Source organism: Phocoena phocoena, chromosome 6 (genome assembly GCF_963924675.1).
Source record: "Phocoena phocoena chromosome 6, mPhoPho1.1, whole genome shotgun sequence".
Taxonomy (NCBI): Eukaryota; Metazoa; Chordata; class Mammalia; order Artiodactyla; family Phocoenidae; genus Phocoena; species Phocoena phocoena.
In genome coordinates, this window is record NC_089224.1 from 9,878,367 (window position 1) to 9,899,047 (window position 20,681).

The 20,681-nt window shown below is 43.3% G+C and overlaps 1 protein-coding gene across 1 annotated transcript in view; it reads left to right on the plus strand.

The window, feature by feature from the left end:
• Positions 1-2,452: 2,452 nt before the first annotated feature.
• KIF13B (kinesin family member 13B) overlaps positions 2,453-20,681 on the plus strand; it is a 198,479-nt gene continuing 180,250 nt past the window's right edge. Inside the window, exons 1-3 of the mRNA XM_065879262.1 lie at positions 2,453-2,617; positions 3,830-3,897; positions 13,874-14,685. Of these exons, the coding sequence (XP_065735334.1) occupies positions 2,453-2,617; positions 3,830-3,897; positions 13,874-14,685 (1,045 nt within the window). The remainder of the gene's footprint in view (positions 2,618-3,829; positions 3,898-13,873; positions 14,686-20,681) is intronic.

Here is a 20,681-nt window from a genome sequence, read left to right on the forward strand (position 1 = left end):
TTTTTAACATTGTGAATAGTGTGACCATGTTTTCTAAGAGTTCATATTACAATACAAACACCAGCGTGACCTAGACATCACTGAAAAAAGAAGGCTAAAGGACCATGACATTTTAATGACAGATGGAAGGACATGGTACATGATTAGGGAGGTAAAGCAACAAAACTGAGCATGCTACACAGGTGCAGAAAATATACTGGGATCGAGCATGGTGCAGAAGGGGAGGTAAAGGCACACATGGAGACTGAATCTTAGAAGTCCGGGATGAAATGGGCAAGTCCTTCTAAATCGATCTAAACTGGCCTCTTAAAACGTAGGGCCGGGGCTTCCCTGGTGGCGCAGTGGTTGAGAGTCCGCCTGCCGATGCAGGGGGACACGGGTTCGTGCCCCGGTCCGGGAAGATCCCACATGCCGCGGAGCGGCTGGGCCCGTGAACCATGGCCGCTGGGCCTGCGAGTCCGGAGCCTGTGCTCCGCAACGGGAGAGGCCACAGCAGTGAGAAGCCCGCGTACCGCAAAAAAAAAAATGTAGGGCCGATTCTGGCAGAACTTACCAACCATTATGCTTTCTACAGTGTATCAAGCGATGGGTTAAATCAGAGCAACGCTAGTCATAACGAAGGGGATGAGGATATGCCACTTTGGCATATTATTTTGAACTAAAGGTACTTGAGAAACAGCAGATGCAGGAAGAACTCTCTGCCCTCTCCCATATGCCTAAAAGCAAGGCATAAATTTCCCCTGGAGAAAGCTAACCTTCCATTCCCACCCCCAGCCCCTTGTACCAGGGAGAGCACTCTTATCACCAGAGATAGGGAGTGGACACTGAGATGAATTTGCACAAACAGGCCTTATTAAAATAACTATTCCCCCCATGTATTTCCCAGTTACTTCCCTGCAATTTTTCATCCCTTGAATCCCAAACGTTCTTTCCTTTGTTAAAATGGTATATGAGACTTCCCTGGTGGTCCAGTGGTTAAGACTCCACGCTCCCAACGCAGGGGGCGCAGGTTCAATCCCTGGTCGGGGAACTAAGATCCCACATGCCGCAAGGCATGGCCAAAGATAAATAAATAAATAAAATGGTATATAAGCTCCTGAATCTAACTGCTTCTTTGAGTTTCATTTCTTTTCTGTGAATTCCTGTGTCTGTAACTATTAAATAAAAATTGTGCCTTTTTTTCTGTTAATCAGTCTTTGGCCTGTTTAATTCACAAGCCTCAGATACTGAATCTAAGAGTGTAGAGGAAAAGTTTTTTTCCTCCCCAACAACAAAAAATATGTTCTATTTCTTAGGTACTTCGATATGAAAAATGGAATCTCAAATTGTCTTCTTGATTTCTATGAAGATTTAAATGAAACTACAGAAAACATAAAAGATTGATATATTATCCGACTGCCAACTGGACCTTGCTTATCTATCTGCCTATTTGGCAGATGGTCCAAATGTAAATTTTGGCAGATTCAGTCTATACGGTTTTTTTTGTTTGTTTGTTTTGGTTTTTTTTGCGGTACGCGGGCCTCTCACTGCTGTGGCCTCTCCCGTTGCGGAGCACAGGCTCCGGATGCGCAGGCTCAGCAGCCATGGCTCACGGGCCCAGCTGCTCCGTGGCAGGTGGGATCTTCCCGGACCGGGGAATGAACCCGCGTCCCCTGCATCGGCAGGCAGACTCTCAACCACTGCGCCACCAGGGAAACCCTATACATTTTTTAACCAAAGGCAATGAAAAAAGATCTTTCCTACTGAATGTTTTGCATATTTTATACACCACACTGCTAAAGAGGAATATGATTTGCTCACCTGTGAAGCTGAGGTTTTCATTATGAAAGTTTTAGTCACTTTTCAGTTTTCTGAAAACTGCAGAATTACTTAATGAGATATTTGACTTTATAGAAATGGAAGGAGATTACCTTGATAGACATAGGACATATGTCTTAAGACACAGGCTATCATTGCTGCTGGCCATAGAAAAGATATTAAATATTGCCTGTAAAATTATATTTTCAAAATGAGGGACAAGAACGCTGTCGTTCTCTAATTTGAAAATACAATGAGGATAAGAATGGAAAAAAGAATGACTGTAGAACAGAAATTTGTATGCTGTTTCTCCAGAAGTGTTTGATGATCTTTGAAGAGGCCATAAGAAGCCTAGCTAAGGATGGACTGAGCCCACTTGAATTGTTTGATGTTATGGGTAGGTTGTAACAAAAAGTTTCATAAGGAAGTTTTTGGAAATAAGACCGCTTCAGAACTCAAAACAAACAAAAAAAGTCACCAAAAAAGGGCAACCAAATTAAACAGGACTTTCTCATTTCTCTACTAAAACTATAATTTACTTGGAATCAAATTTTGATTTCACAAGTTCAGATTACATCCATGCTTTAGGATCATTTTCCCTGAGAGAAATTTAACTCATGATATCATCCAAGCTGCTCTGGAGTGTTCACAAATGATGGACATTTTCCATACAGATAGTGTATACGATGAATTTATAGCTGTAAAGGACATTATTGACAAACAGCTGACCTACCGAAACAAGCTTGTAGATACAAAGTGGATGAACATTTTTGGAAAGCTAGAAGCAAAGTCCCACAAGTCTAAAACCCTGCAATTACTAGTAAGTAAAATCTACTGTTCCATACAGTATGCTTTTTTTGAGGGAATATTTAGCTTGATGTCATCACATAAGGCTGACACCAGGAATTAGCATAATGTGGGCTTGGTAAGCATCAACTGAATTTTGCATTTGAGTATGTTCAGTCTGTCACCACATGAAAGCAAAGAAGGATGCTCTAAGTTATTGTAAAAAGGAAACAAAGAGTAAAAATATCCTATGGGATATTTTTGGAGAGAATATTGGGAGAAAAAGAAACATGTCTTTGTGGGAGAAAAAGAAACATGTCTTTCTTTGTGCTTTTATCTTAAATATAGGTTAATGTTTATTTAATTAGTCCTATTGTATTTTCACTCTCCTTTTAAAACGTATTACATTTGTGTATCTTAGGCATTGTTCACATTTCTTCCTTAAGAAATAGCCTGTTACCTTCTATTAGTCTCTTGCTGTTTTGTTTTGTTTTGAAATGTCTTCTTCAGGACTATAACTTTACGTTTATCATATATTGCCAAAACTTTCCAATTTGTTGCTCACTCTTTCCAGTTTTGGTGAGTTCTTTGGGTATACTTTAGAAATATTCGTTTTCCAAACTACCTGTTTTTATTTTTCCCCTTGAAGAAGCACTTCTGTGCAGAGCTGAGAGTAAGGCTCTGGGGTAGCACAGACCCCAGCTCCACCTACAGACCTTGCACAAGTTTCTCAGTACTTTTACTATTACTGATGATTTCTTTCTTTGCTTGAGCTTAGCTAAATATTCGCTCTTATTTTTCTCTAGTTTTTCAGGTTTTTACAGGTAAGCCTTGAATGTGTCTGGTAGTTATATTGGTGAAGGATGGCTACATTGTTCTCTGTTTCTAAGGTGGTTTTGCTCTCCTCCATAGATGGTGCCAAAGTGCGAGACAGTTGCAGCTGCCCTGCTCTGTCCTGGGCTTTGTTCAGCTGCCCCTGAGTCATGCTGTGGCACTGGCAGGGTTTTATAGCCTCTGGCTTTCTAGTGGGTAGAACAGCTTCCAGATTGAGTCCCAGCTGAAAAACAAAGTCTCCCTCGATGGCATAGAAAAATGAACTCTATGTTACTTCCTATTACAGAGTCCCGGGCTGCAGCTGCCTTGGGTTTCTTTTTAACCACTTCATGCCCAGTGTCTAGAAGATTAAAACCACATGAGGCATCCATCCTAGCCTAAGCCATTTTCTCTGCCCTTCTCTTCCCTCCAGTATCGGGATTTTGATGCACTCCGCCCTCCCACCCCTCACTGCCACCCGCCTTCATGCTTCCTGCAGAGGTAACACCTCCTAGATCTGAATCTGGGGTAGTTCAGAATGTTCCTTCTCTCTCCCCAGCTAGGCTCAGGCCTCCACCCCAGCCACCTGCAGCTGCCACATGTGACAACTTCCCTGGGAAAACAGGATCTCATTTACCTGCCAGTATCCAAGGAGGAATTTGATGGATATTTTTTTCTTCCACTGGAACAGCATCATTTTCTTCCAGTAAATTCTAACCTGGAAATGTAAAGTATGTCATCCTCACTTTTTGATTCCTTATCAGGGAAGTACCTTTCATTGATTGCATATGCTATCAAATTTGGATTAGATGGAATTGTATGTGATAGAAAATAGCAGTAATGAATAGAGGGGGGAGGGTGTCTTTCACAGCAGGGATTCCTCCCCAGGTATTTTTCTAGGAGATTTCTTTTTCTTTCTTTCTTTCTCTCTTTCTTTCTTTCCTTCCTTCCTTCCTTCTTTCTTTCTTCCTTCCTTTCCTTCCTTTCTTTCTTTCTTTCCTTCCTTCCTTCCTTTCATTCCTTTCTTTCTCCCTTTCTTTCTTTCTTTCCTTCCTTCCTTCCTTTCTTTCATTCCTTTCTTTCTCCCTTTCCTTCCTTCCTTCCTTTCTTTCATTCCTTTCTTTCTCCCTTTTTTTTCTTTCTTTCCTTCCTTCCTTCCTTTCTTTCATTCCTTTCTTTCTCCCTTTCCTTCCTTCCTTCCTTTCTTTCATTCCTTTCTTTCTCCCTTTTTTCTTTCTTTCTTTCCTTCCTTCCTTCCTTCCTTTCATTCCTTTCTTTCTCCCTTTCCTTCCTTCCTTCCTTCCTTCCTCCCTCCCTCCCTCCCTCCCTCCCTCCCTTCCTTCCTTTTTCCCCGCTCTAACTTTATCCAGTATTTCTCCCAGGAGGTTTTGCTGCTTCACCAGATGGCCCTCCCCATGAGAAGCCAGTTGCTTCTCCTCAGGCTGGGAGACCTGGGCAAAATAGTTCACCTCCAACTTACCTCACCCTTTCTCTTGTGGTTTCAAAAAAATCCCTTTAAATTCTAAATCAGATTTGTTGATGGGCTGTGGAAACCTCTGAGCTGAAGGGAGCAGACTGCTGCAACCACGGGTCTGACGAATCTCATGCCTTAGGCAGTGGGTCCCCCAAGCAGTCAATGTATTTGTACCACAGCCTATGAATATTTTATAGATGTCCTTTTGTGCTCACTAATGGGGCCTGAACTGTACAATCTGCCTGGAATAATACCAAAAGAATACCCTCTCCTGACCTCCATCCCTGAATGATTTATGGAGATGAACTAGGCCCATCAGAGATTTATTATGGAGGTTGTTCTTTCCAGACACTTTTCAACAAAGAGGGAAGTAGTATGTTCGTACAGATAGTGGACACTCTGGGGGAGTTTAGTGTGGAATCTGTGTGTTTGGAGAGGACTCTTCGTTCTGGATCTTCAGAGATGAGGAGGAAATTTACCTTTCCTCAATAAAGAGGCCAAAATGCGGTTTGAAAGAACTTCCATGCCACCACCCGTGCTTATGTTATTCCTGGAATTTCTTGTCACTGTAGAATATCAGTCAAAACAATGAACGTAAAGCCCTTCTCATGCCTCCTGTCTCTTCCACTCTGTCTTTTACATTGGAATAGTTCAGTCTCCAAGTATAGATGGGGTCGGCTGTGTGCTTGTCACTTGGAGCAATACCAAAGACAAGAAGACAGCATCTCCACTACTGAGTTCTCCACCTAATTGGAGAAGGTGAGACCTATACACGTTGCTTACGTCAGCCTGTCACCGATGCTCGTGCGGTACAGAGCTAGAAGCTTCCAAAAGGGAACATTGACGTGTGTAGGACGAACGAAGGATGAGTTTATGGAGAAAACGGGGCTCGAGTGGTTAGGTGTTAATTGGCAGAGGGAGGGAGGACATCCTAGGGAAGTTAGCAACGTGAGTGAGAGCAACTAGAGCAAAAATACTGGGTAAGAGAGACTGTCCAGCAGTGAGGGGTGAGTAAGGGGATGCTGCCTTCTAAAATGAAGTAAAACCCAGGGCTGTAAGGTTAGTATGAAGTGCCCAGTGATCTCAGATGTCTACTTCTGATTTGACTCGTGTTGTGGTCTTTCCCCCCCGTCCCCACTGCCTCCGCCACATTGGCCTCAGAGGTAGACTTCTTCCCTTTTAAAGCTCTGTCAAAAGTCCCTTCCTCTGGGGGACTTCCCCCCGTAGCATAGGTCAAACACATACGTTTAAGAAAAGTTTACTAATGGGGGAGGGGTAAATTAGGAATTTGGGATTAACATACACACTACTATATATAAAATAGATAATCAACAAGGACCTACTGTATAGCACAGGGAATCCTACTCAATATTCTGTAATAACCTATATGGGAAAAGAATCTGAAAAAGAATAGATACATGTATATGTATAACTGAGCATTTAGCTGTACACCTGAAACTAACACAATATTGTCAATCAACTATATTCCAATATAAAATAAATATTAAATTTAAAAAAAGAAAAGTTGAGCACAAAGAGAGAAAAAAAAGGAAACTAATGTATAAATAATCGTGTTTATGAGGTACACCTCGCTCTCTGGGGCTCATAAACCCTACTGCATTCCAAATGAGATCCCAGGGAAAGAGGGGTGCACCCTACCTAGTACACTTCAGGGGACATCTTTAACCTCCAGCACCCAAGTGGACTCTTTGAATCATCGAAATCTCTCAAAAATCCAAGTCAATTTCATTCAGCCTCCTGAGCCCCACAGTTGTGCCTTTTACCCTTTCAGGAGAAACCCAATTCTATGACCACAAAGTGCATGACCCCATGCACAGGATGGAGGGATACTTTCTGCCAGAGGTATCTTTTGGGGAAGGGTCATGCAGAAGCTTTAAAAGCCAGAACTGTAGAAGGCTTAGGATAGGATGGTGGCAATGCGAATAGAACAAACAGGTACAAGAGACATGGATTTTGACAGCAAGGAACCCATATGAGCTTTTTGCACTTTAGGCTCCGGCAGCTACTCTTCGATGAATACTAGTGTTTCTTTCCGTTGTCCCCTTTCTTTTGTGCCTAGTTCTTCTACTGCTTAGCTGCCGCTCCATCTATTGGCTGTTCTTTTCCCCCCAGCTTTGGAATTGGGTGGAGTACCCTTAGCTTTGCCTTCCCTGTGATCTCCCAAGCCAGGTCTACTGAGCCTTCTCTTTTCCCAGTGCACCATCCTTAAAGGGGGTTCCCACACTATTCTGAGAAACAAAGAGGCAGCAAAACAACTTGAAGAAGTTACAAAATTTCCAGAAATCTAACCAAACTTCTTAGCCCTTAAGGACAGTCACCACCTCTTTTGGATCTTTGTATCCCAAGCACCTAATGCCAAGCACAAGGTGGGGAAGTTTGTTGATTAAAATAATAAATTAATTAAAACAAGGAGAACAGGGACCTCCCTGGTGGTCCAGTGGTTAAGACTCCGCCCTTCCACTGCAGGGAGTATGGTTCGATCCCTTGTCAGGGAACTAGGATCCCTCATGTTGTGCAGTGTGGCCAAAAAAAAAAAAAATCCCCCAAGGAGAACAGAGTGATGTCATAGAAAGTAAGACCATCAAGAAGGGGATGGTTGATAACACCAAATACCACAGAGAAATCAAATAAAATGAGGACCGAAAGGCACCCTACTGGATTTGCAAATCGAGGACCAATGATACACCTGGCCAGCCTGGTTTTATTCAAGGGGTGAAGGTGGTGAAAGCATGATTGAATTAATAGTCGGTTGACTAATGACAGGTGAGGAAGGGAAGGCAGTGAGTGTAAATTATCTGGGGAAGCTTGGCTATGGAAGAGGCAGAGGGAGAGGTAACTAGAGGTGGACTAAGTGTTGAGGGGAAGTGGTAAAGATGGTAAAGGCCCTGGAGGAATGGGGGAGGGCACTGAGGGCCACGCTGAGACTAAAGAGCACAGATCTGTGAGGGCACCAAGGTGCACGGGTGTGTGACTTCCTCCAGCAGGGTTCCTGGGCCCAGTTCCAACGTGTGTGTGTGTGTGTGTGTGTGTGCGTGTGTGTGTGTATGTGTGTAGGCTTCCCCACACCAACAAGCGATTCTTGGATACCAACAGGGTGACAGGAAATTCCACTCAATTCTGACACTACCTACCTGGACATAGAATCAGATTCCACAGGTAAAGGGCTCAGGCCCACAAGACCGCCCTCCACCTTAGACGCTAGTCCCAAGCCCACGTTCTCACGTGTGCTCCTGACCGACTGGCTATGAATTAGCAGTTCCAATGACCCACTCTAACTCAGGATGCTAACTGCAAGTCCAGGTTGTTACCTGTACTTCTGACCATCAGGTTATAAGTTGGAGGTTCCCATGACTCTCTCCTTAGGTTCAATTAATTTGCTAGAATGACTACAAAACTTAGGAAAACACATTTCACTAGATTTGTTATAAAAAGATATTAAAGGATAGGAATCAACAGCCAGATGAAGAGATACATAGGGCTAGGTCCCAAACAAAGGAGGTTCTGTCCTCGTGGAGGTTGGGGCCCAGAGCCCACATGGAAAATGGTTCCGGTGGAAACTCCAAGAAAGGGCCCCAGCGCTGTCCTTTTAGGGGTTTTATGGAGGCTTTATTACATACACATGATTGACTAAATCATTGGCCAATGGTGTTGATTTCAACTCCAGCCTGTCTCCCCTCCCTGGAGGTCTAATCACAGGTTGGTCCCATTGGCAATCAACCCGCAGCCTTAGGTGTTCTCCAAAAGACACATCATTAACACAACAAGAGACACCTTGATCACTCTCAACCCTTAGGAAATTCCAAGGGCTTGGGGAGGTATGAGCCATCAGAGCAACTGTGAATGAAGATCAAATACATATGAGACATAGATTTTGGTCCTCTGAATGATCAAATATGTATTTCTTGTAAATCACAACATGGCACTGACCAAGTATGGGAGAACGAGGGAAGGGAAATGACTTAAGTTTAGGAACTCACTGGCCCTGAGTGGTGGTGATGACATGGGCAAGAGGAAGGTTTAAGCTACAGATGTAAGAAAATGAGCCCTTGAAGGAGCTTGAGTGTGAGGAAAGGGGTAAGTTGAGGAACTGGAGGCTTAAAAACAGTGCATTGGTACCTGGCAGTAGGGGAGTGAGTCAGGTTGGATGAGACTGAGGCTGTGGATGAGAGTTATTGAGTTTCATAGGTGGAGCCATCTTAGATCATGGCAAGATCCAGGTGTGGCCCTGCCAGTCCGTGGCTGATGAAGTGTCAGAAGAGGCTGAGGGACCCAGCAGGGCACCAGAGGCTACATGAAGCAGGGTGGGGTGGTGGCAAAGGTCTGAAGGCCTGGGCAAGAGCACACAGCTGGGACCCAGAATTTGCATTTAGAAACCTCTTACTTAGGCTAGCGTACAAGTTAACTTGCCCCATTTAGTCTCAGTTGCCCATCTGTCAAAGGCTGTAATAATATCGCCAAGCTTCATGGGGTTGTGAAAACTAAATGAGATCGTGTATGGGGGGTGCTGAGCACAATGCCTGGCCCATAATAAGCACTTGATAAATAACACCTATAAAATAAAGGCCACTCTGGAGACTGACATCCACTAGGAATTCACAACATAGGAAAGAACACTAACATGAAAAATACATAAGAGGACGCATAGGGATGGCCTTCTTTGTGGAAACAGCCTAGATTTTCAGAATCAAATTTGTGTTTGCATTCCAACCCTGAAGCTTACTAGTTCTGTGTAGATTGGAGGCAAGTAACTTCACCTGTCTGTGGTTAATCATGGTGCTGGGTTGTTAATATCTTCCCTCACATGTATTAAGTGCCTACCTACTGAGTACCAGGGATTATACTGGGTGTTGGAGATAAAGAGACTTGAAAAAGACACTCTCCTGCGCTCACAGTATAGCTGGGGAGCCAGAAAGAGACAACTGGGAAAACTTAGACCTCTGGCAAAGCTAAGCCTGAGGCACGCAGGTAAATCCTTAATTACGCCGGAGAGATGTCTTTTGCCCTGATGCAGTGATTAGCTCATTCCCTCCCTTTTTTAAAAAATATAGAACTTAGCATACAGTCCCCACTTTTTTTTTTTTACAATAATAGGGTTTTAGAAACTATTCTGGAAAGTAGAATAGCGGAAAATTAGATGTTTTCAAATTCCTGTGGGCTGAACAGTCTGTATGGAGACACTTCCCGTCATGAAGGATTGTAGAGGGGGGGGGTCAGAGCACAACCGTGGCACCTTCAGTAAGTTTGTCAGGTCCAGTTTCCCCATCTGTAAGGTGAGGAGAGTAACGGTCACTGCTTCATAGAGTTAGTTGTGAGGATTAGGTGAGTTAATACACATAAAATGCTTAGGAGAGTGTCTGGTACATAGTGATTATTCAATATGTTTGTTCTCATTATTCTATTAAGTGATGATATTATACGGCAAAATGTCTTCCTCAGCCTCTGCAGGGATCATCAGAAATTGTGGATCAAAGCAACAAAGAAGTAAACTAGAAATTGGTTTTAGAACGAGTAGATCTGCAAAGGGTCAGGGCAAAATAAGGGAGGACCTTCTTATCAACACAGCTAAAATTCAACAATGTCTTGACTGCAGTATCTACACCGTAAATATTGGTGGATTTCTTAAGTCCTTGCTTTGCAAGACAATGGTCCAAGGGAGTGCCTTATTTACTAGTTCTTTTTCTCTTTTTCCTCTAATAGTTCAAAAGAGAGAAACCCTGACTTTCCCTCTCTTCTGTTGGAGTCCGAACCAGCACTCCCAGCCAGGTGACAGGGCAGCTCTCCAGTTACCTGGTGCGAAAGTCCCCAGGCTCCTGGGCTGCAGGTTGAAACTCGCCTCTCAGTCCTTTCTCTCTCACTATCTCAGCGAGATTTTCCCCAGGAAGATAAAGCCATTCCTAGGCTCTGGCTCTTTCCTCTAAGAATCCTCTCTCCTCACCTTTATTTCAGAAGTCAAAAGGGGGAGATGAGTGTGAATAAGAGGTCAAAGGGAGAGTAGCCCACAGGGGTGTTCCTCTACGGTCCCTTGGGAAGCTCCTGTCATTTTCTTCCAGTCAAATGTTTCCAGGACCACTTAAATGGTTTTGAAACTTTAGAGAAAGTCCTCACCTCTTCCCTATTGTATCCCTCCCACCTCTCCGACTCCTAAGGGGCTTTCTCCTCTCGGAAATTTGAGCTTAAATGGAAATACAGTGTTCACATAGAAACTGGTAGCCTTCTCTTTTTCTGCCTGCCTTGTTTCTGTTAAGCTAGATTCAAGCTGTCATATGAGAACAGGCCTTTTAAAAAGAAAATTTACCAGGTTCTAAAAGAGATATAAAGCGAACAGTGGATGCCCAGGAACCTTGGCCCGTAGCAAACCCTCATTTGTTATAACCTGCATGTGGTGAGATGGTTAATAGGAAATCCGTTTAAGCCTAGAATACCCAACTCTGGTAAACAGTCCAAGGGCCATGACAAAAGTTTTTTCAATGCTAAATAAGAGCAAAAGGGTAGGAGTGAGGGTTTTCATCCAGCAAATGATTTCAATATAAAAATATATTCTTTGTGACCTGGCTTTTATTTTTTTTAAAGGATGACAGTGATAGTAGATAGCAATTTGTTGTATCCATTAGCTTTTAAAGAATTTACTTGGTAAAATTAAAAAGCTGACAATGCTAAATTGGTCCCCCTTATTTTGTTCACTTTATTGCGCTGTGAAAATCAAAAGATTTACTGTCTGAAACCTACTGCTTCTCCAGCTGAGAAGGCCCCCTTGAAATCTCAGATGAGGTGCAGCTAGAAAAGAAACTCCCTTCCTGTAAGGAGGGCCTTCTGGGTTTGCATTTTCTATTTTTAACCTTTTTTTCCTACTTATTTTTTAATTGAGGTATAATTGACATATTAGTTTCAGGTGTACAACATAATGATATGATGTTTTACCTTTTTTTAGTTGTGGCAAAATATACACAACATAAATGTACCATTTTAGGGCTTCCCGGGTGGCGCAGTGGTTGGGAGTCCGCCTGCCAATGCAGGAGATACGGGTTCGAGCCCTGGTCCGGGAAGATCCCACATGCCGTGGAGCAACTAAGCCCGTGAGCCACAACTACCGAGCCTGCGCTCTAGAGCCCGCGAGCCACAACTACTGAAGCCTGCGTGCCTAGAGCCCGTGCTCGGCAACGAGAGAGGCCACTGCAATGAGAGGCCCATGCACTGCAACGAAGAGTAGCCCCCACTCACTACAACTAGAGAAAGCCCGTGTGCAGCAACAAAGACCCAATGGAGCCAAAAATAAATAAATCCATATTTTAAAAGGTACCTTTTTTTTTTTTTTTTTTTTTGTGCGGAATGCGGGCCTCTCACTGTTGTGGCTTCTGCCGTTGAGGAGCATAGGCTCTGGACGCGCAGGCTCAGTGGCCATGGCTCACGGGCCCAGCCACTCTGCGGCATGTGGGATCTTCCCGGACCGGGGCACGAACCCGTGTCCGCTGCATCGGCAGGCGGACTCTCAACCACTGCGCCACCGGGGAAGCCCTAAAAGGAACCATTTTAACCATTTGCAGGTGTGCAGCTCAGTGGCATAAAGTACATTCACATTGTTGTGCAACTATCACTACCATCCATCACCAGAACTTCTCTAATCTTCCCAAACAGAAACTCTGTATTCATTAAACACTAACTCCCTATTCCCCTTCTTCCCAGCCCCTGGCAACCATCATTCTACCTTCTGTCTCTGAATTTCACTATTCTAGGTACCTCATATAAGTGCAATCATACAGGGCTTGCTTTTTTTGTGTCTGGCTCATTTCATGTTGTGTTAATTTCTGCTGTACAGCAAAGTGATTCAGTTATACATATATACATACGTATATATATATGTGTGTATATATATATATATACACATACATATATACACATTCTTTTTTATATTCTTTTCCATTATGGTTTATCTCAGGATATTGAATATAGTTCCCTGTTCTATATAGTCTCTTAAATGTGTTTTAAACCTGTTGGACAACTCTGCTTGTATTGAAGCTCTTTCAACAATAGGATGGTTGGTAAAAGGGCAAGTCTTGCCAGCTTTCTGTATTTACTCATCTGTAAAATTGTTCTGAGTTCTGTTCTGTCATTTAAACATATCGAAGCGGAACTGCCTCTTATAAAGGTGGCCACTGCTACTCATTTCCTATTGATATTCCCAATATGTAATGTAGGCCCAGCATTGCATGTAAAAATCTCCCAGTTTTCATGCATTGGCCAATAACGTTGGGCCAAATAGAACATGTTTGCAGGTCAGATTTTGCCCACAGGCCGCCAGTTAGCATTTCTGCTAGGGCTTAACAAAAAGCACATTTTAGTGTGGCTTCACTGAGTCATTGATTCATTCATGCAATAAATGTTTACTGGGTCTCTACTACAGGCTAGGCTACACATGTAAGATATGGTTTTAAAAATACAAAATAGGAGAGACATAAATAGTTGCAGCATAAATGCTATAACAGAGCAAAAATAATGACTTTTATTGCGCACTTATGTGCCTGGGAGTTTTAAGAGGTTTACCTACATTAACTCACTAAACCTCACAACGATCCCATAAAGTAGGTATTTCATTTACATATGAAAAGACAAGCATACAGTGGTCAAATCACTTGCCTTGGTCACACAGTTGGAAAGTGCTAAGGGCGCGTTTGAACCCAGATTGATGCCAGAGCCCAAGGTCTTGACTGGAAGGGGGGCAGGGGGTGGGTTGGTATAGGGTAACCTGTGGATTTATGAAGACCTCCAGAAGTGACTTTTGACTTGTCTTGAAGGCTGATTTCAGCAAACACGGCCGGGAGGGCAATCCAGGCAGAGGAAATAATTTGAGCCAGGGATAAAACACTAAGGTTGGCAGGAAATGAGTCTGAGAGAGGTCGCAAGGTCTCCAGTGCCATCTATTCAACTGTTTGTTTTCAGGTGAGATATCAGCTCATCGACAGCTTACGTCTCAGTACTAACTGTAAGGGTAAGTAAGAATTGTGTAGAAACAGAGGGGTATTTACAAGCTCCAGAGAGGGAAGCGCACCGGACCTATGCAGCTCTGCCCGCGACCACCTACAGGGACTACAAGTCCCGTCATGCAGCGGGGGCGCCGCCGGGAGCCTCGAGTCGGCCCCGCCCCTCCGCAGGCCCCGCCCCGGCCCCGCCCCTCTCGCCCGTAGCCCCCTCCCGCCCGGTCAGCCCCGAAGAGTTGCCCGGTGGCCGCGGCAGACGGAAGCCGAGCGAGAGCCTCGGCGGCGGCAGGATGGGGGACTCCAAAGTGAAAGTGGCTGTCCGGATCCGGCCCATGAACCGAAGAGGTGAGAGCCGAGCGCGCCTGGGGCCGCCGCGGCGGAGGCGGCAGGTGCCTGGCGCGCCCTTCCCTTGGCCGCGGCCGCCGTGTGGGGTCCGGCCGGTCCCGCCCCTGGAGTTCGTGTCTGGGCGGGGTGGGGGGGCGGCCCGCGCACCCCGAAACCTCGTCACCCGTGCCCGCCCCGCCTGCTTGGGACGCCCCTCCCCTGGCCCGCACCGCGTCCCGGGGCGCCGCGGGCCCCATGTCCCGGCCCGCTGCCCCTTCCGCCGGCGCGCCCGCCCCGCCGCCCTTTTGCCCTCCTGTCTCCCTGCCCTTCTAGGAGGGCGCCCGTGCCCCTGTCTCGCTTCCTTCTTCCCCACCCGGCCCCTGGTCCCGCGCCTCGCCGCGCCCCCGCTCTCGGCCCGCCAGCTGTCAGCGCGGCCCCCGCCCTGGGGTCCTCACCCTCCGGCCTGGCCCGGGACAGCCGGGGACCCCCAGGCCCCACGTCGGTGGCCCAGGCGCCCCGACCCCGCACTCCTGTGGCCCGTGGCAGGAAGAAGGGCAGGGAGTTGGGGTTACTTCTGAGAAAGCAGTCTAGTGCAAAAGTCCTTCCTCTTGGCTTTTCACTTTATATTCCTTTAACCTGGATTGTCATGAAGACTTGTAAATACTTTGATTGAATTTGGGTAGAGGAGTTGCCCTCCCCCGACCCCCCGCTTTTTCTTGACTGTTAAGAAAGTTTTGTTTTTGCTTGAAGTCATATTCGTCATCTCTCAACAATAAATAGATTAGGTGCCAAGATTCTTGTGAAATTGTATCTTTCAGACATTCTCTCAATTCTGCAGGGAGGGTAGAGAAAGCAGATAAACAGTATATTTTAAATCCTCTTTAGACAGTCAAATGTAATGGAGAAAACCTGACTCAAGTCAGAGGAGGTGGGCCAGGCCTTGGCTTTAATGCTTAACTAGCAGCGTGACAGGGCAAGTTACTTTAAGTGAGATATATTGGAAGCACCTCCTATATATATCAGGTGATATTAGTGGGATCATTATAGTCCCAGGAAATGACTTTTCAGCTGAGAAGGCTCTTAACTAATGCGAATCATTCGTGTAAGTACCAGAATCATTTTCTCAGTCATTTTCCCAACTTCTTTGTTTGTAGTTGTTTATTTATTTATTTTATTATATTTATTTTTGGCTGCGTTGGGTCTACGTTGCCGCGAGCGGGCTTTCTTGAGTTGCGGCGAGCAGGGGCTACTCTTCGTTGTCTTGCACAGGCTTCTCATTGCGGTGGCTTCTCTTGTTGTGGAGCACAGGCTCTAGGCACGTGGGCTTCCATAGTTGTGGCTCGCGGGCTCTAGAGCGCAGGCTCAGTAGTTGTGGCTCACGGGCTTGGTTGCTCCGCAGCATGTGGGATCTTCCTGGACCAGGGTTCGAACCCGTGTCCCTTGCATTGGCAGGCGGATTCTTAACCACTGCGGCACCAGGGAAACTCTGTAGTTGTGTTGTTTAAGTCTGTGTAGAAATGGAGTTGCTTTCTAGTTGTCTTTGCTGTCTTTGGTATATATTGAGGTACACAGTCCAACAGGATAACATGCTTTCTAGGTTTGTCCTCTTGGAAGTTTTTTTTTTTTTTTTTTGGAGTTGGTGATTCCTCTTGTCCCTGCTTGGCTTAAGGCTGTCAAGATGACACAAGAATCTTCCCTAAGAACTTAATTACTTTAAGTTCTCAACGAGTTCACGTTTTGGGTCTTCAACCTTTGCCTCATTAATTCCATGCTCTGACAAAATGAAAGAACTTAGATGAACTCTGACAGTTTCCAAAAGCTTCTAGTCCTCGAGTGTTCAGGCAGCTTTATTTCAATTCACTTCAAGTTTATTACCATCACAGTGATTAAAACAAAACAAAACAAAACACCAAGCTGCAGAAAACACAACTTAGCTGGGATTTGATTCTGAAAGGATGATTTCGGCACATTAAAAAAATTTCCTATTCACGAAAAACTTGGGAAATGCCAGTGCTAAAAAGAGGCAGCTAACCCCCCACCACTGAAGACCTATCTCGGATAATTAAAATTCTTTCCTCTTTCCCCTCCCCTGACCTTGAGTTTCAGTTTTCCAGGGGAAGCACTATCCTTTTTACTTATAAATTGACATTGATTAGATTGTAATAATTGTCAGTATCAGAGGTTCAAGGGGTACTTAGAATAATACTTTTAGCTTTGGAAAAGATGTTAGTTGTCCCTTTGGCTGAACTCATTTTAAAATTAAGGTTTATGCATAGATCCATTACCCTATAAGTAGAAGCGCGTTGTTCATGGTATACTGCCTTCTGATTCATTTAGTGCTGTCTCTTACCTAGCCTCACATTTCCTGAATGCACATGGACTTTTGTTTTTAGTGATTACTACAGATAGTTAAAAGTGGTTCTATTTCTATTTTGTCATAAAGCAGTCATTTACATAAATCTAGAGGTTCTTGTGGAATACAATGGAGTGGAATTCTAAAGCCAGTGATTTTTATACTGCTGTGTAGAGTTTGCTTAAAAAGGGTAAAACAAAGTCATATCCCTTTCCGGTAATTTTGAAAAAAATTATTACTGTGACCAATTATTACTTCCGGGAAAATTAATGGATTAAGTAATAGTATACAATTCTGATGAATAGTAAACTTTCAGTCATAATTGTTTCTCCCTTAGCAGGTTAGTGCAGGAAGCAACCTCAGAAATCACTCTTCACAAATGAGAATGAGATGAGAATGGGTTCCTGGGATAATGTAGTTTTACTCTAAAGACTGATAGTTGGAATCACGTTAGCTACTTGTTGAGGAAAATCTGAAATTTGCAAGAAGCTTCTAGTGTACCATTAAGTCCTTCATGTGATTCAGTATCTGACTGTGGTTAGGTGTTAAGGTAGATAATTGGTTTATTATTTAACATTTATCATGGAATTAAGAGTGTTTCAGTCTTTTTTGCTAAATTACATGTGGGCTTGGGAAACTTAGTTATTTGAACATTCAGCCCTACTTCAATAATAGCAAGAATTGTAATGACTAATGAATATGCTTTTGTCGGGAATGTTTTTCTTGTTATACATTTTAACATTATACTAAGAAAAAAAATAAAAAGGAAAGTGTCTCTGACATTCTTTCACCTTAACAATTCACACTCATTTTCTTATTTTCATTCCAGTTCGTACTTACATACATATGTAATTTTACGTAGTTTTAATACTACAACTTTTGTTTTTGTTTTCTTCATTTGAAGTATGAACTTAAACAGCTAAAGTAAAAGAGGTTAAGCTTGTTTTGTCATGAGATCTGGGAGTTCTATTTGCAGTTCTGTTTGTCATCTCTCAGACCTGTACAGCTCACCAGGTAACCTCTTTGTGTTCTGTAAACTGTAAGGAACACCCATTCATACATTATTAACCAGTGAAATTATTAAGTGAGCCGAAAGTTTTACAAGCATAATCGATGGCACTAGTTAGATCAGTGACACTCTCCTGTTCAGGACTTTGATGTTTTATAACTTTAGATGGCTTAAAAAATATTTAATATTTATTGAACGCCTGCCAGGTATCTACCTTATCTTAGTATGGGATCTTATTGCCTTCCCTCAAGGGGCTTCCAGTGTTTAAATATGTATGAGATTAACTATCAAAATAAAAAAAATCTATATAAAAAGTGTTTGGGATATATCTTTGCTGTCTACCTAGCCTAAGGTGATGAAACCGGAAATTACATTAGAAATTTAGCTAGAGAGAAAAAACAGTGAAATGGGTTATTTCAGGTGTTAGGAAGCATGGACAATAAATTTATTTTAACAGGTATTTCTCAACGGTTTGCTTTGAATTTTTCAGTACTTGATGCAGTGAAAATCACGGAGAAGAATCAACACAGTGAAAGACACAAAGAATAATGTAATGTCTAACTAGGAAAAGAAGTCAGTGCTTAAGTGAATCACAGTCTAGTTTCTCAGTGGATAAGATATAGACGTTAAAAATGAAAATCAAAACCATTTAACGAGGAAGACTTTTTTATGTTAGAAAAAGCAGAATGTAAAACAGTATGTGTAACTATATGGTTGAATCTACTATTATGATTATTACTATGTTAAAAATGTAAACAGGAATGGGCAAGGGCTAGAAAGAAACATGAAAAAATGAGACTGATCTTGTTGGGGGAATTTTATTTCCTAAAAACTTTCTCTTAGTGTTGTCTAGTATTAGAGTATTCAGTTTTTAAAAGTGCATTTTATGGTTTATGCTCATAAGGAAATGACCGTCACGTGAAAAGATAAGATTAAAAGGTAAACACCTTCAGCAGATTGCTAGTTACTAAAAGTACCAGGTGAGTGATAGGGAGATGTAGGAATTTAGAGTGAAGGATCCCTGGAAACCTGGTGATTAGGGGAGGCTTCTTTCTCTGTGGAGGGAGGAAGCTTATGGTGCCTGGTGGGAGGGGTGGGGAGTTGGTTCTCTGAGGAGGAAGTATGGCCTGAGAGCAAAGGCATGGGGACAGGAATGAGCCAGGCAAGTTTAGGCACAGAGATGAGATTAGCGTGTGCTAACACAGGGAGGAGTGCTCCGTGAGGTTAACTGGAGAAGGCTGAGATTAGGAAGGTCAGGCGGAGTTGCAGGGGCCCCAGAAATCTGGCTTCAGGGTGGCTGGTTCATGTGCTCTGTTTAGCTTTTGAGAACTTCGTGTGAGTCTTGGACATAAGCATGACGGAAAAAGATCGCCAGATCTCAGGGCAAGATTGAAAGCCTGGGTAGGTAACTGATTCAGGGTATAGCTAGAAAACATTTACAAGCGTGTGGTGGAAATGAAGCCATGTGAATAGGAAGATTAAGGAGACCAGTCAAAACTAAGTGAGCAGTCGTGAATCAAAAGACAGGTGAAACTGAGGAAGTAGGAGGAAGCTTGGAAGACCCTGGCCCGTCAGTGAGGAAAACAGGTGATCCTTGGGAATCAAGGTGCAGGGTTGGGTGGGAGAATCTGTTTGAAACAGGAAGGAGTCTTTGACCCTGAGCCCATTGGTGGTTCTTAAGCCTTCTCAGATAACTGGTGTTGGAATTAGGGATGACTGTGGATGGAAATTTCTGACATATTTTCTGAAACAGAAGATGCTTGTTTTATTAGCATCTGCTTGAGATGCTAATGGAGGATGAGACACACATCTATCACAACATTCTTTTGTTTCCGCTGTCAACTCCGTGACTGAAAAATGGGATTTATACATATAGGGCCAGAGGCTTTTGGAGAAGAAAGTACAAGTTTATCAAATCAAATCAAAACTTGTTTGAATTGGCATTACTTTAACCCCCCACCCCCCCATAAAACAATGACTAACGTCAACTTTTCCATTTCTTAAGTTCTGAAGATGGAAGAAACCACTGGCAAAAATATTGGTTAAGCAGATGGTTTGAGCTGTTTAGTGAGGGAAATGGGTTCGTTATTGATCTCTATGCTTGCTGATCAGCTTCCCTTTGTGTTCAACAAAGCATATTCTTAAAAAAGCTTGGCTGAGAGAAGCAGTGTAGTCATTAGGGAAGTGTGTGAAACTAACTGGTGTATGGGACACGAAATCCATGACTTAATTGGTCCTGGGCTTTAGCTCTCAGAAGCTGTAGGTATCTTTAAAAGCTGGTAGTAATGAATTCGCCTATTCAATTTAACATGTGTTGATTGAGGAAAAAAATAATAGCTACTTTTTGAGAGCTTTCTGTTTGTGAGCTACACAGTTCATTCCTTTTTATACATTCTTCAAATAAAACTTTGAAAGGTAGTTATACAATTTCTTTTTAACAGAATCTCAGAGAGGTTAAGTAACTTTCCCAGAATTACAAAACCAGTATTTTGGAACCCGAATTTCACCTATTTTGCCATTAAAACCTGTGGTTTTACTACTGTATCAGACATGATGATCTTTAGAGGGGCGTTGCATTCCTGAGCTTGCGTAATTTTCAAAGATGTGCAGGATATATGAGAAGCATAAGTCATGATCTTTGACCACAAGAGCTCACTGTCTTGTTGGTAGTAAGATACGCAGGTGAATCAGTTATGAGTATAGTACACAAAGCAACGATGGCAGTGCCTTATGAATTAAATGGGGATGGGGCTTGAGAATGATGAGGCATGGGTTGAAGGCAATTGACAGGAAGGCATGGCAGGTGGGGTGCACAAGATGAGTTGTTGGACTTAGCAAAACATGGATGTAGGAATTAAGCAAGAACAGTGAGGAAGTTAGCTGTAAAAATTCAGGCAGCAGGAAGGAGACAGTATCTGTATAATTAACAGTTAAAGAGAGGTTGCTGTGCATCGACATGGTCCCAAGCACTGAACTAGATTATTTTAGGTTAATCCTCACAAAAATGCTAGGAAGAATTTATAACTCATTTTACAGATGAGAAAATGGGAACTTGAACAAGCTTAGCCACTTGCCCCAAATCACATAACTATCAAGTGGAGAAACTGGGGATTGGAACCTGGGCAGTTCAGC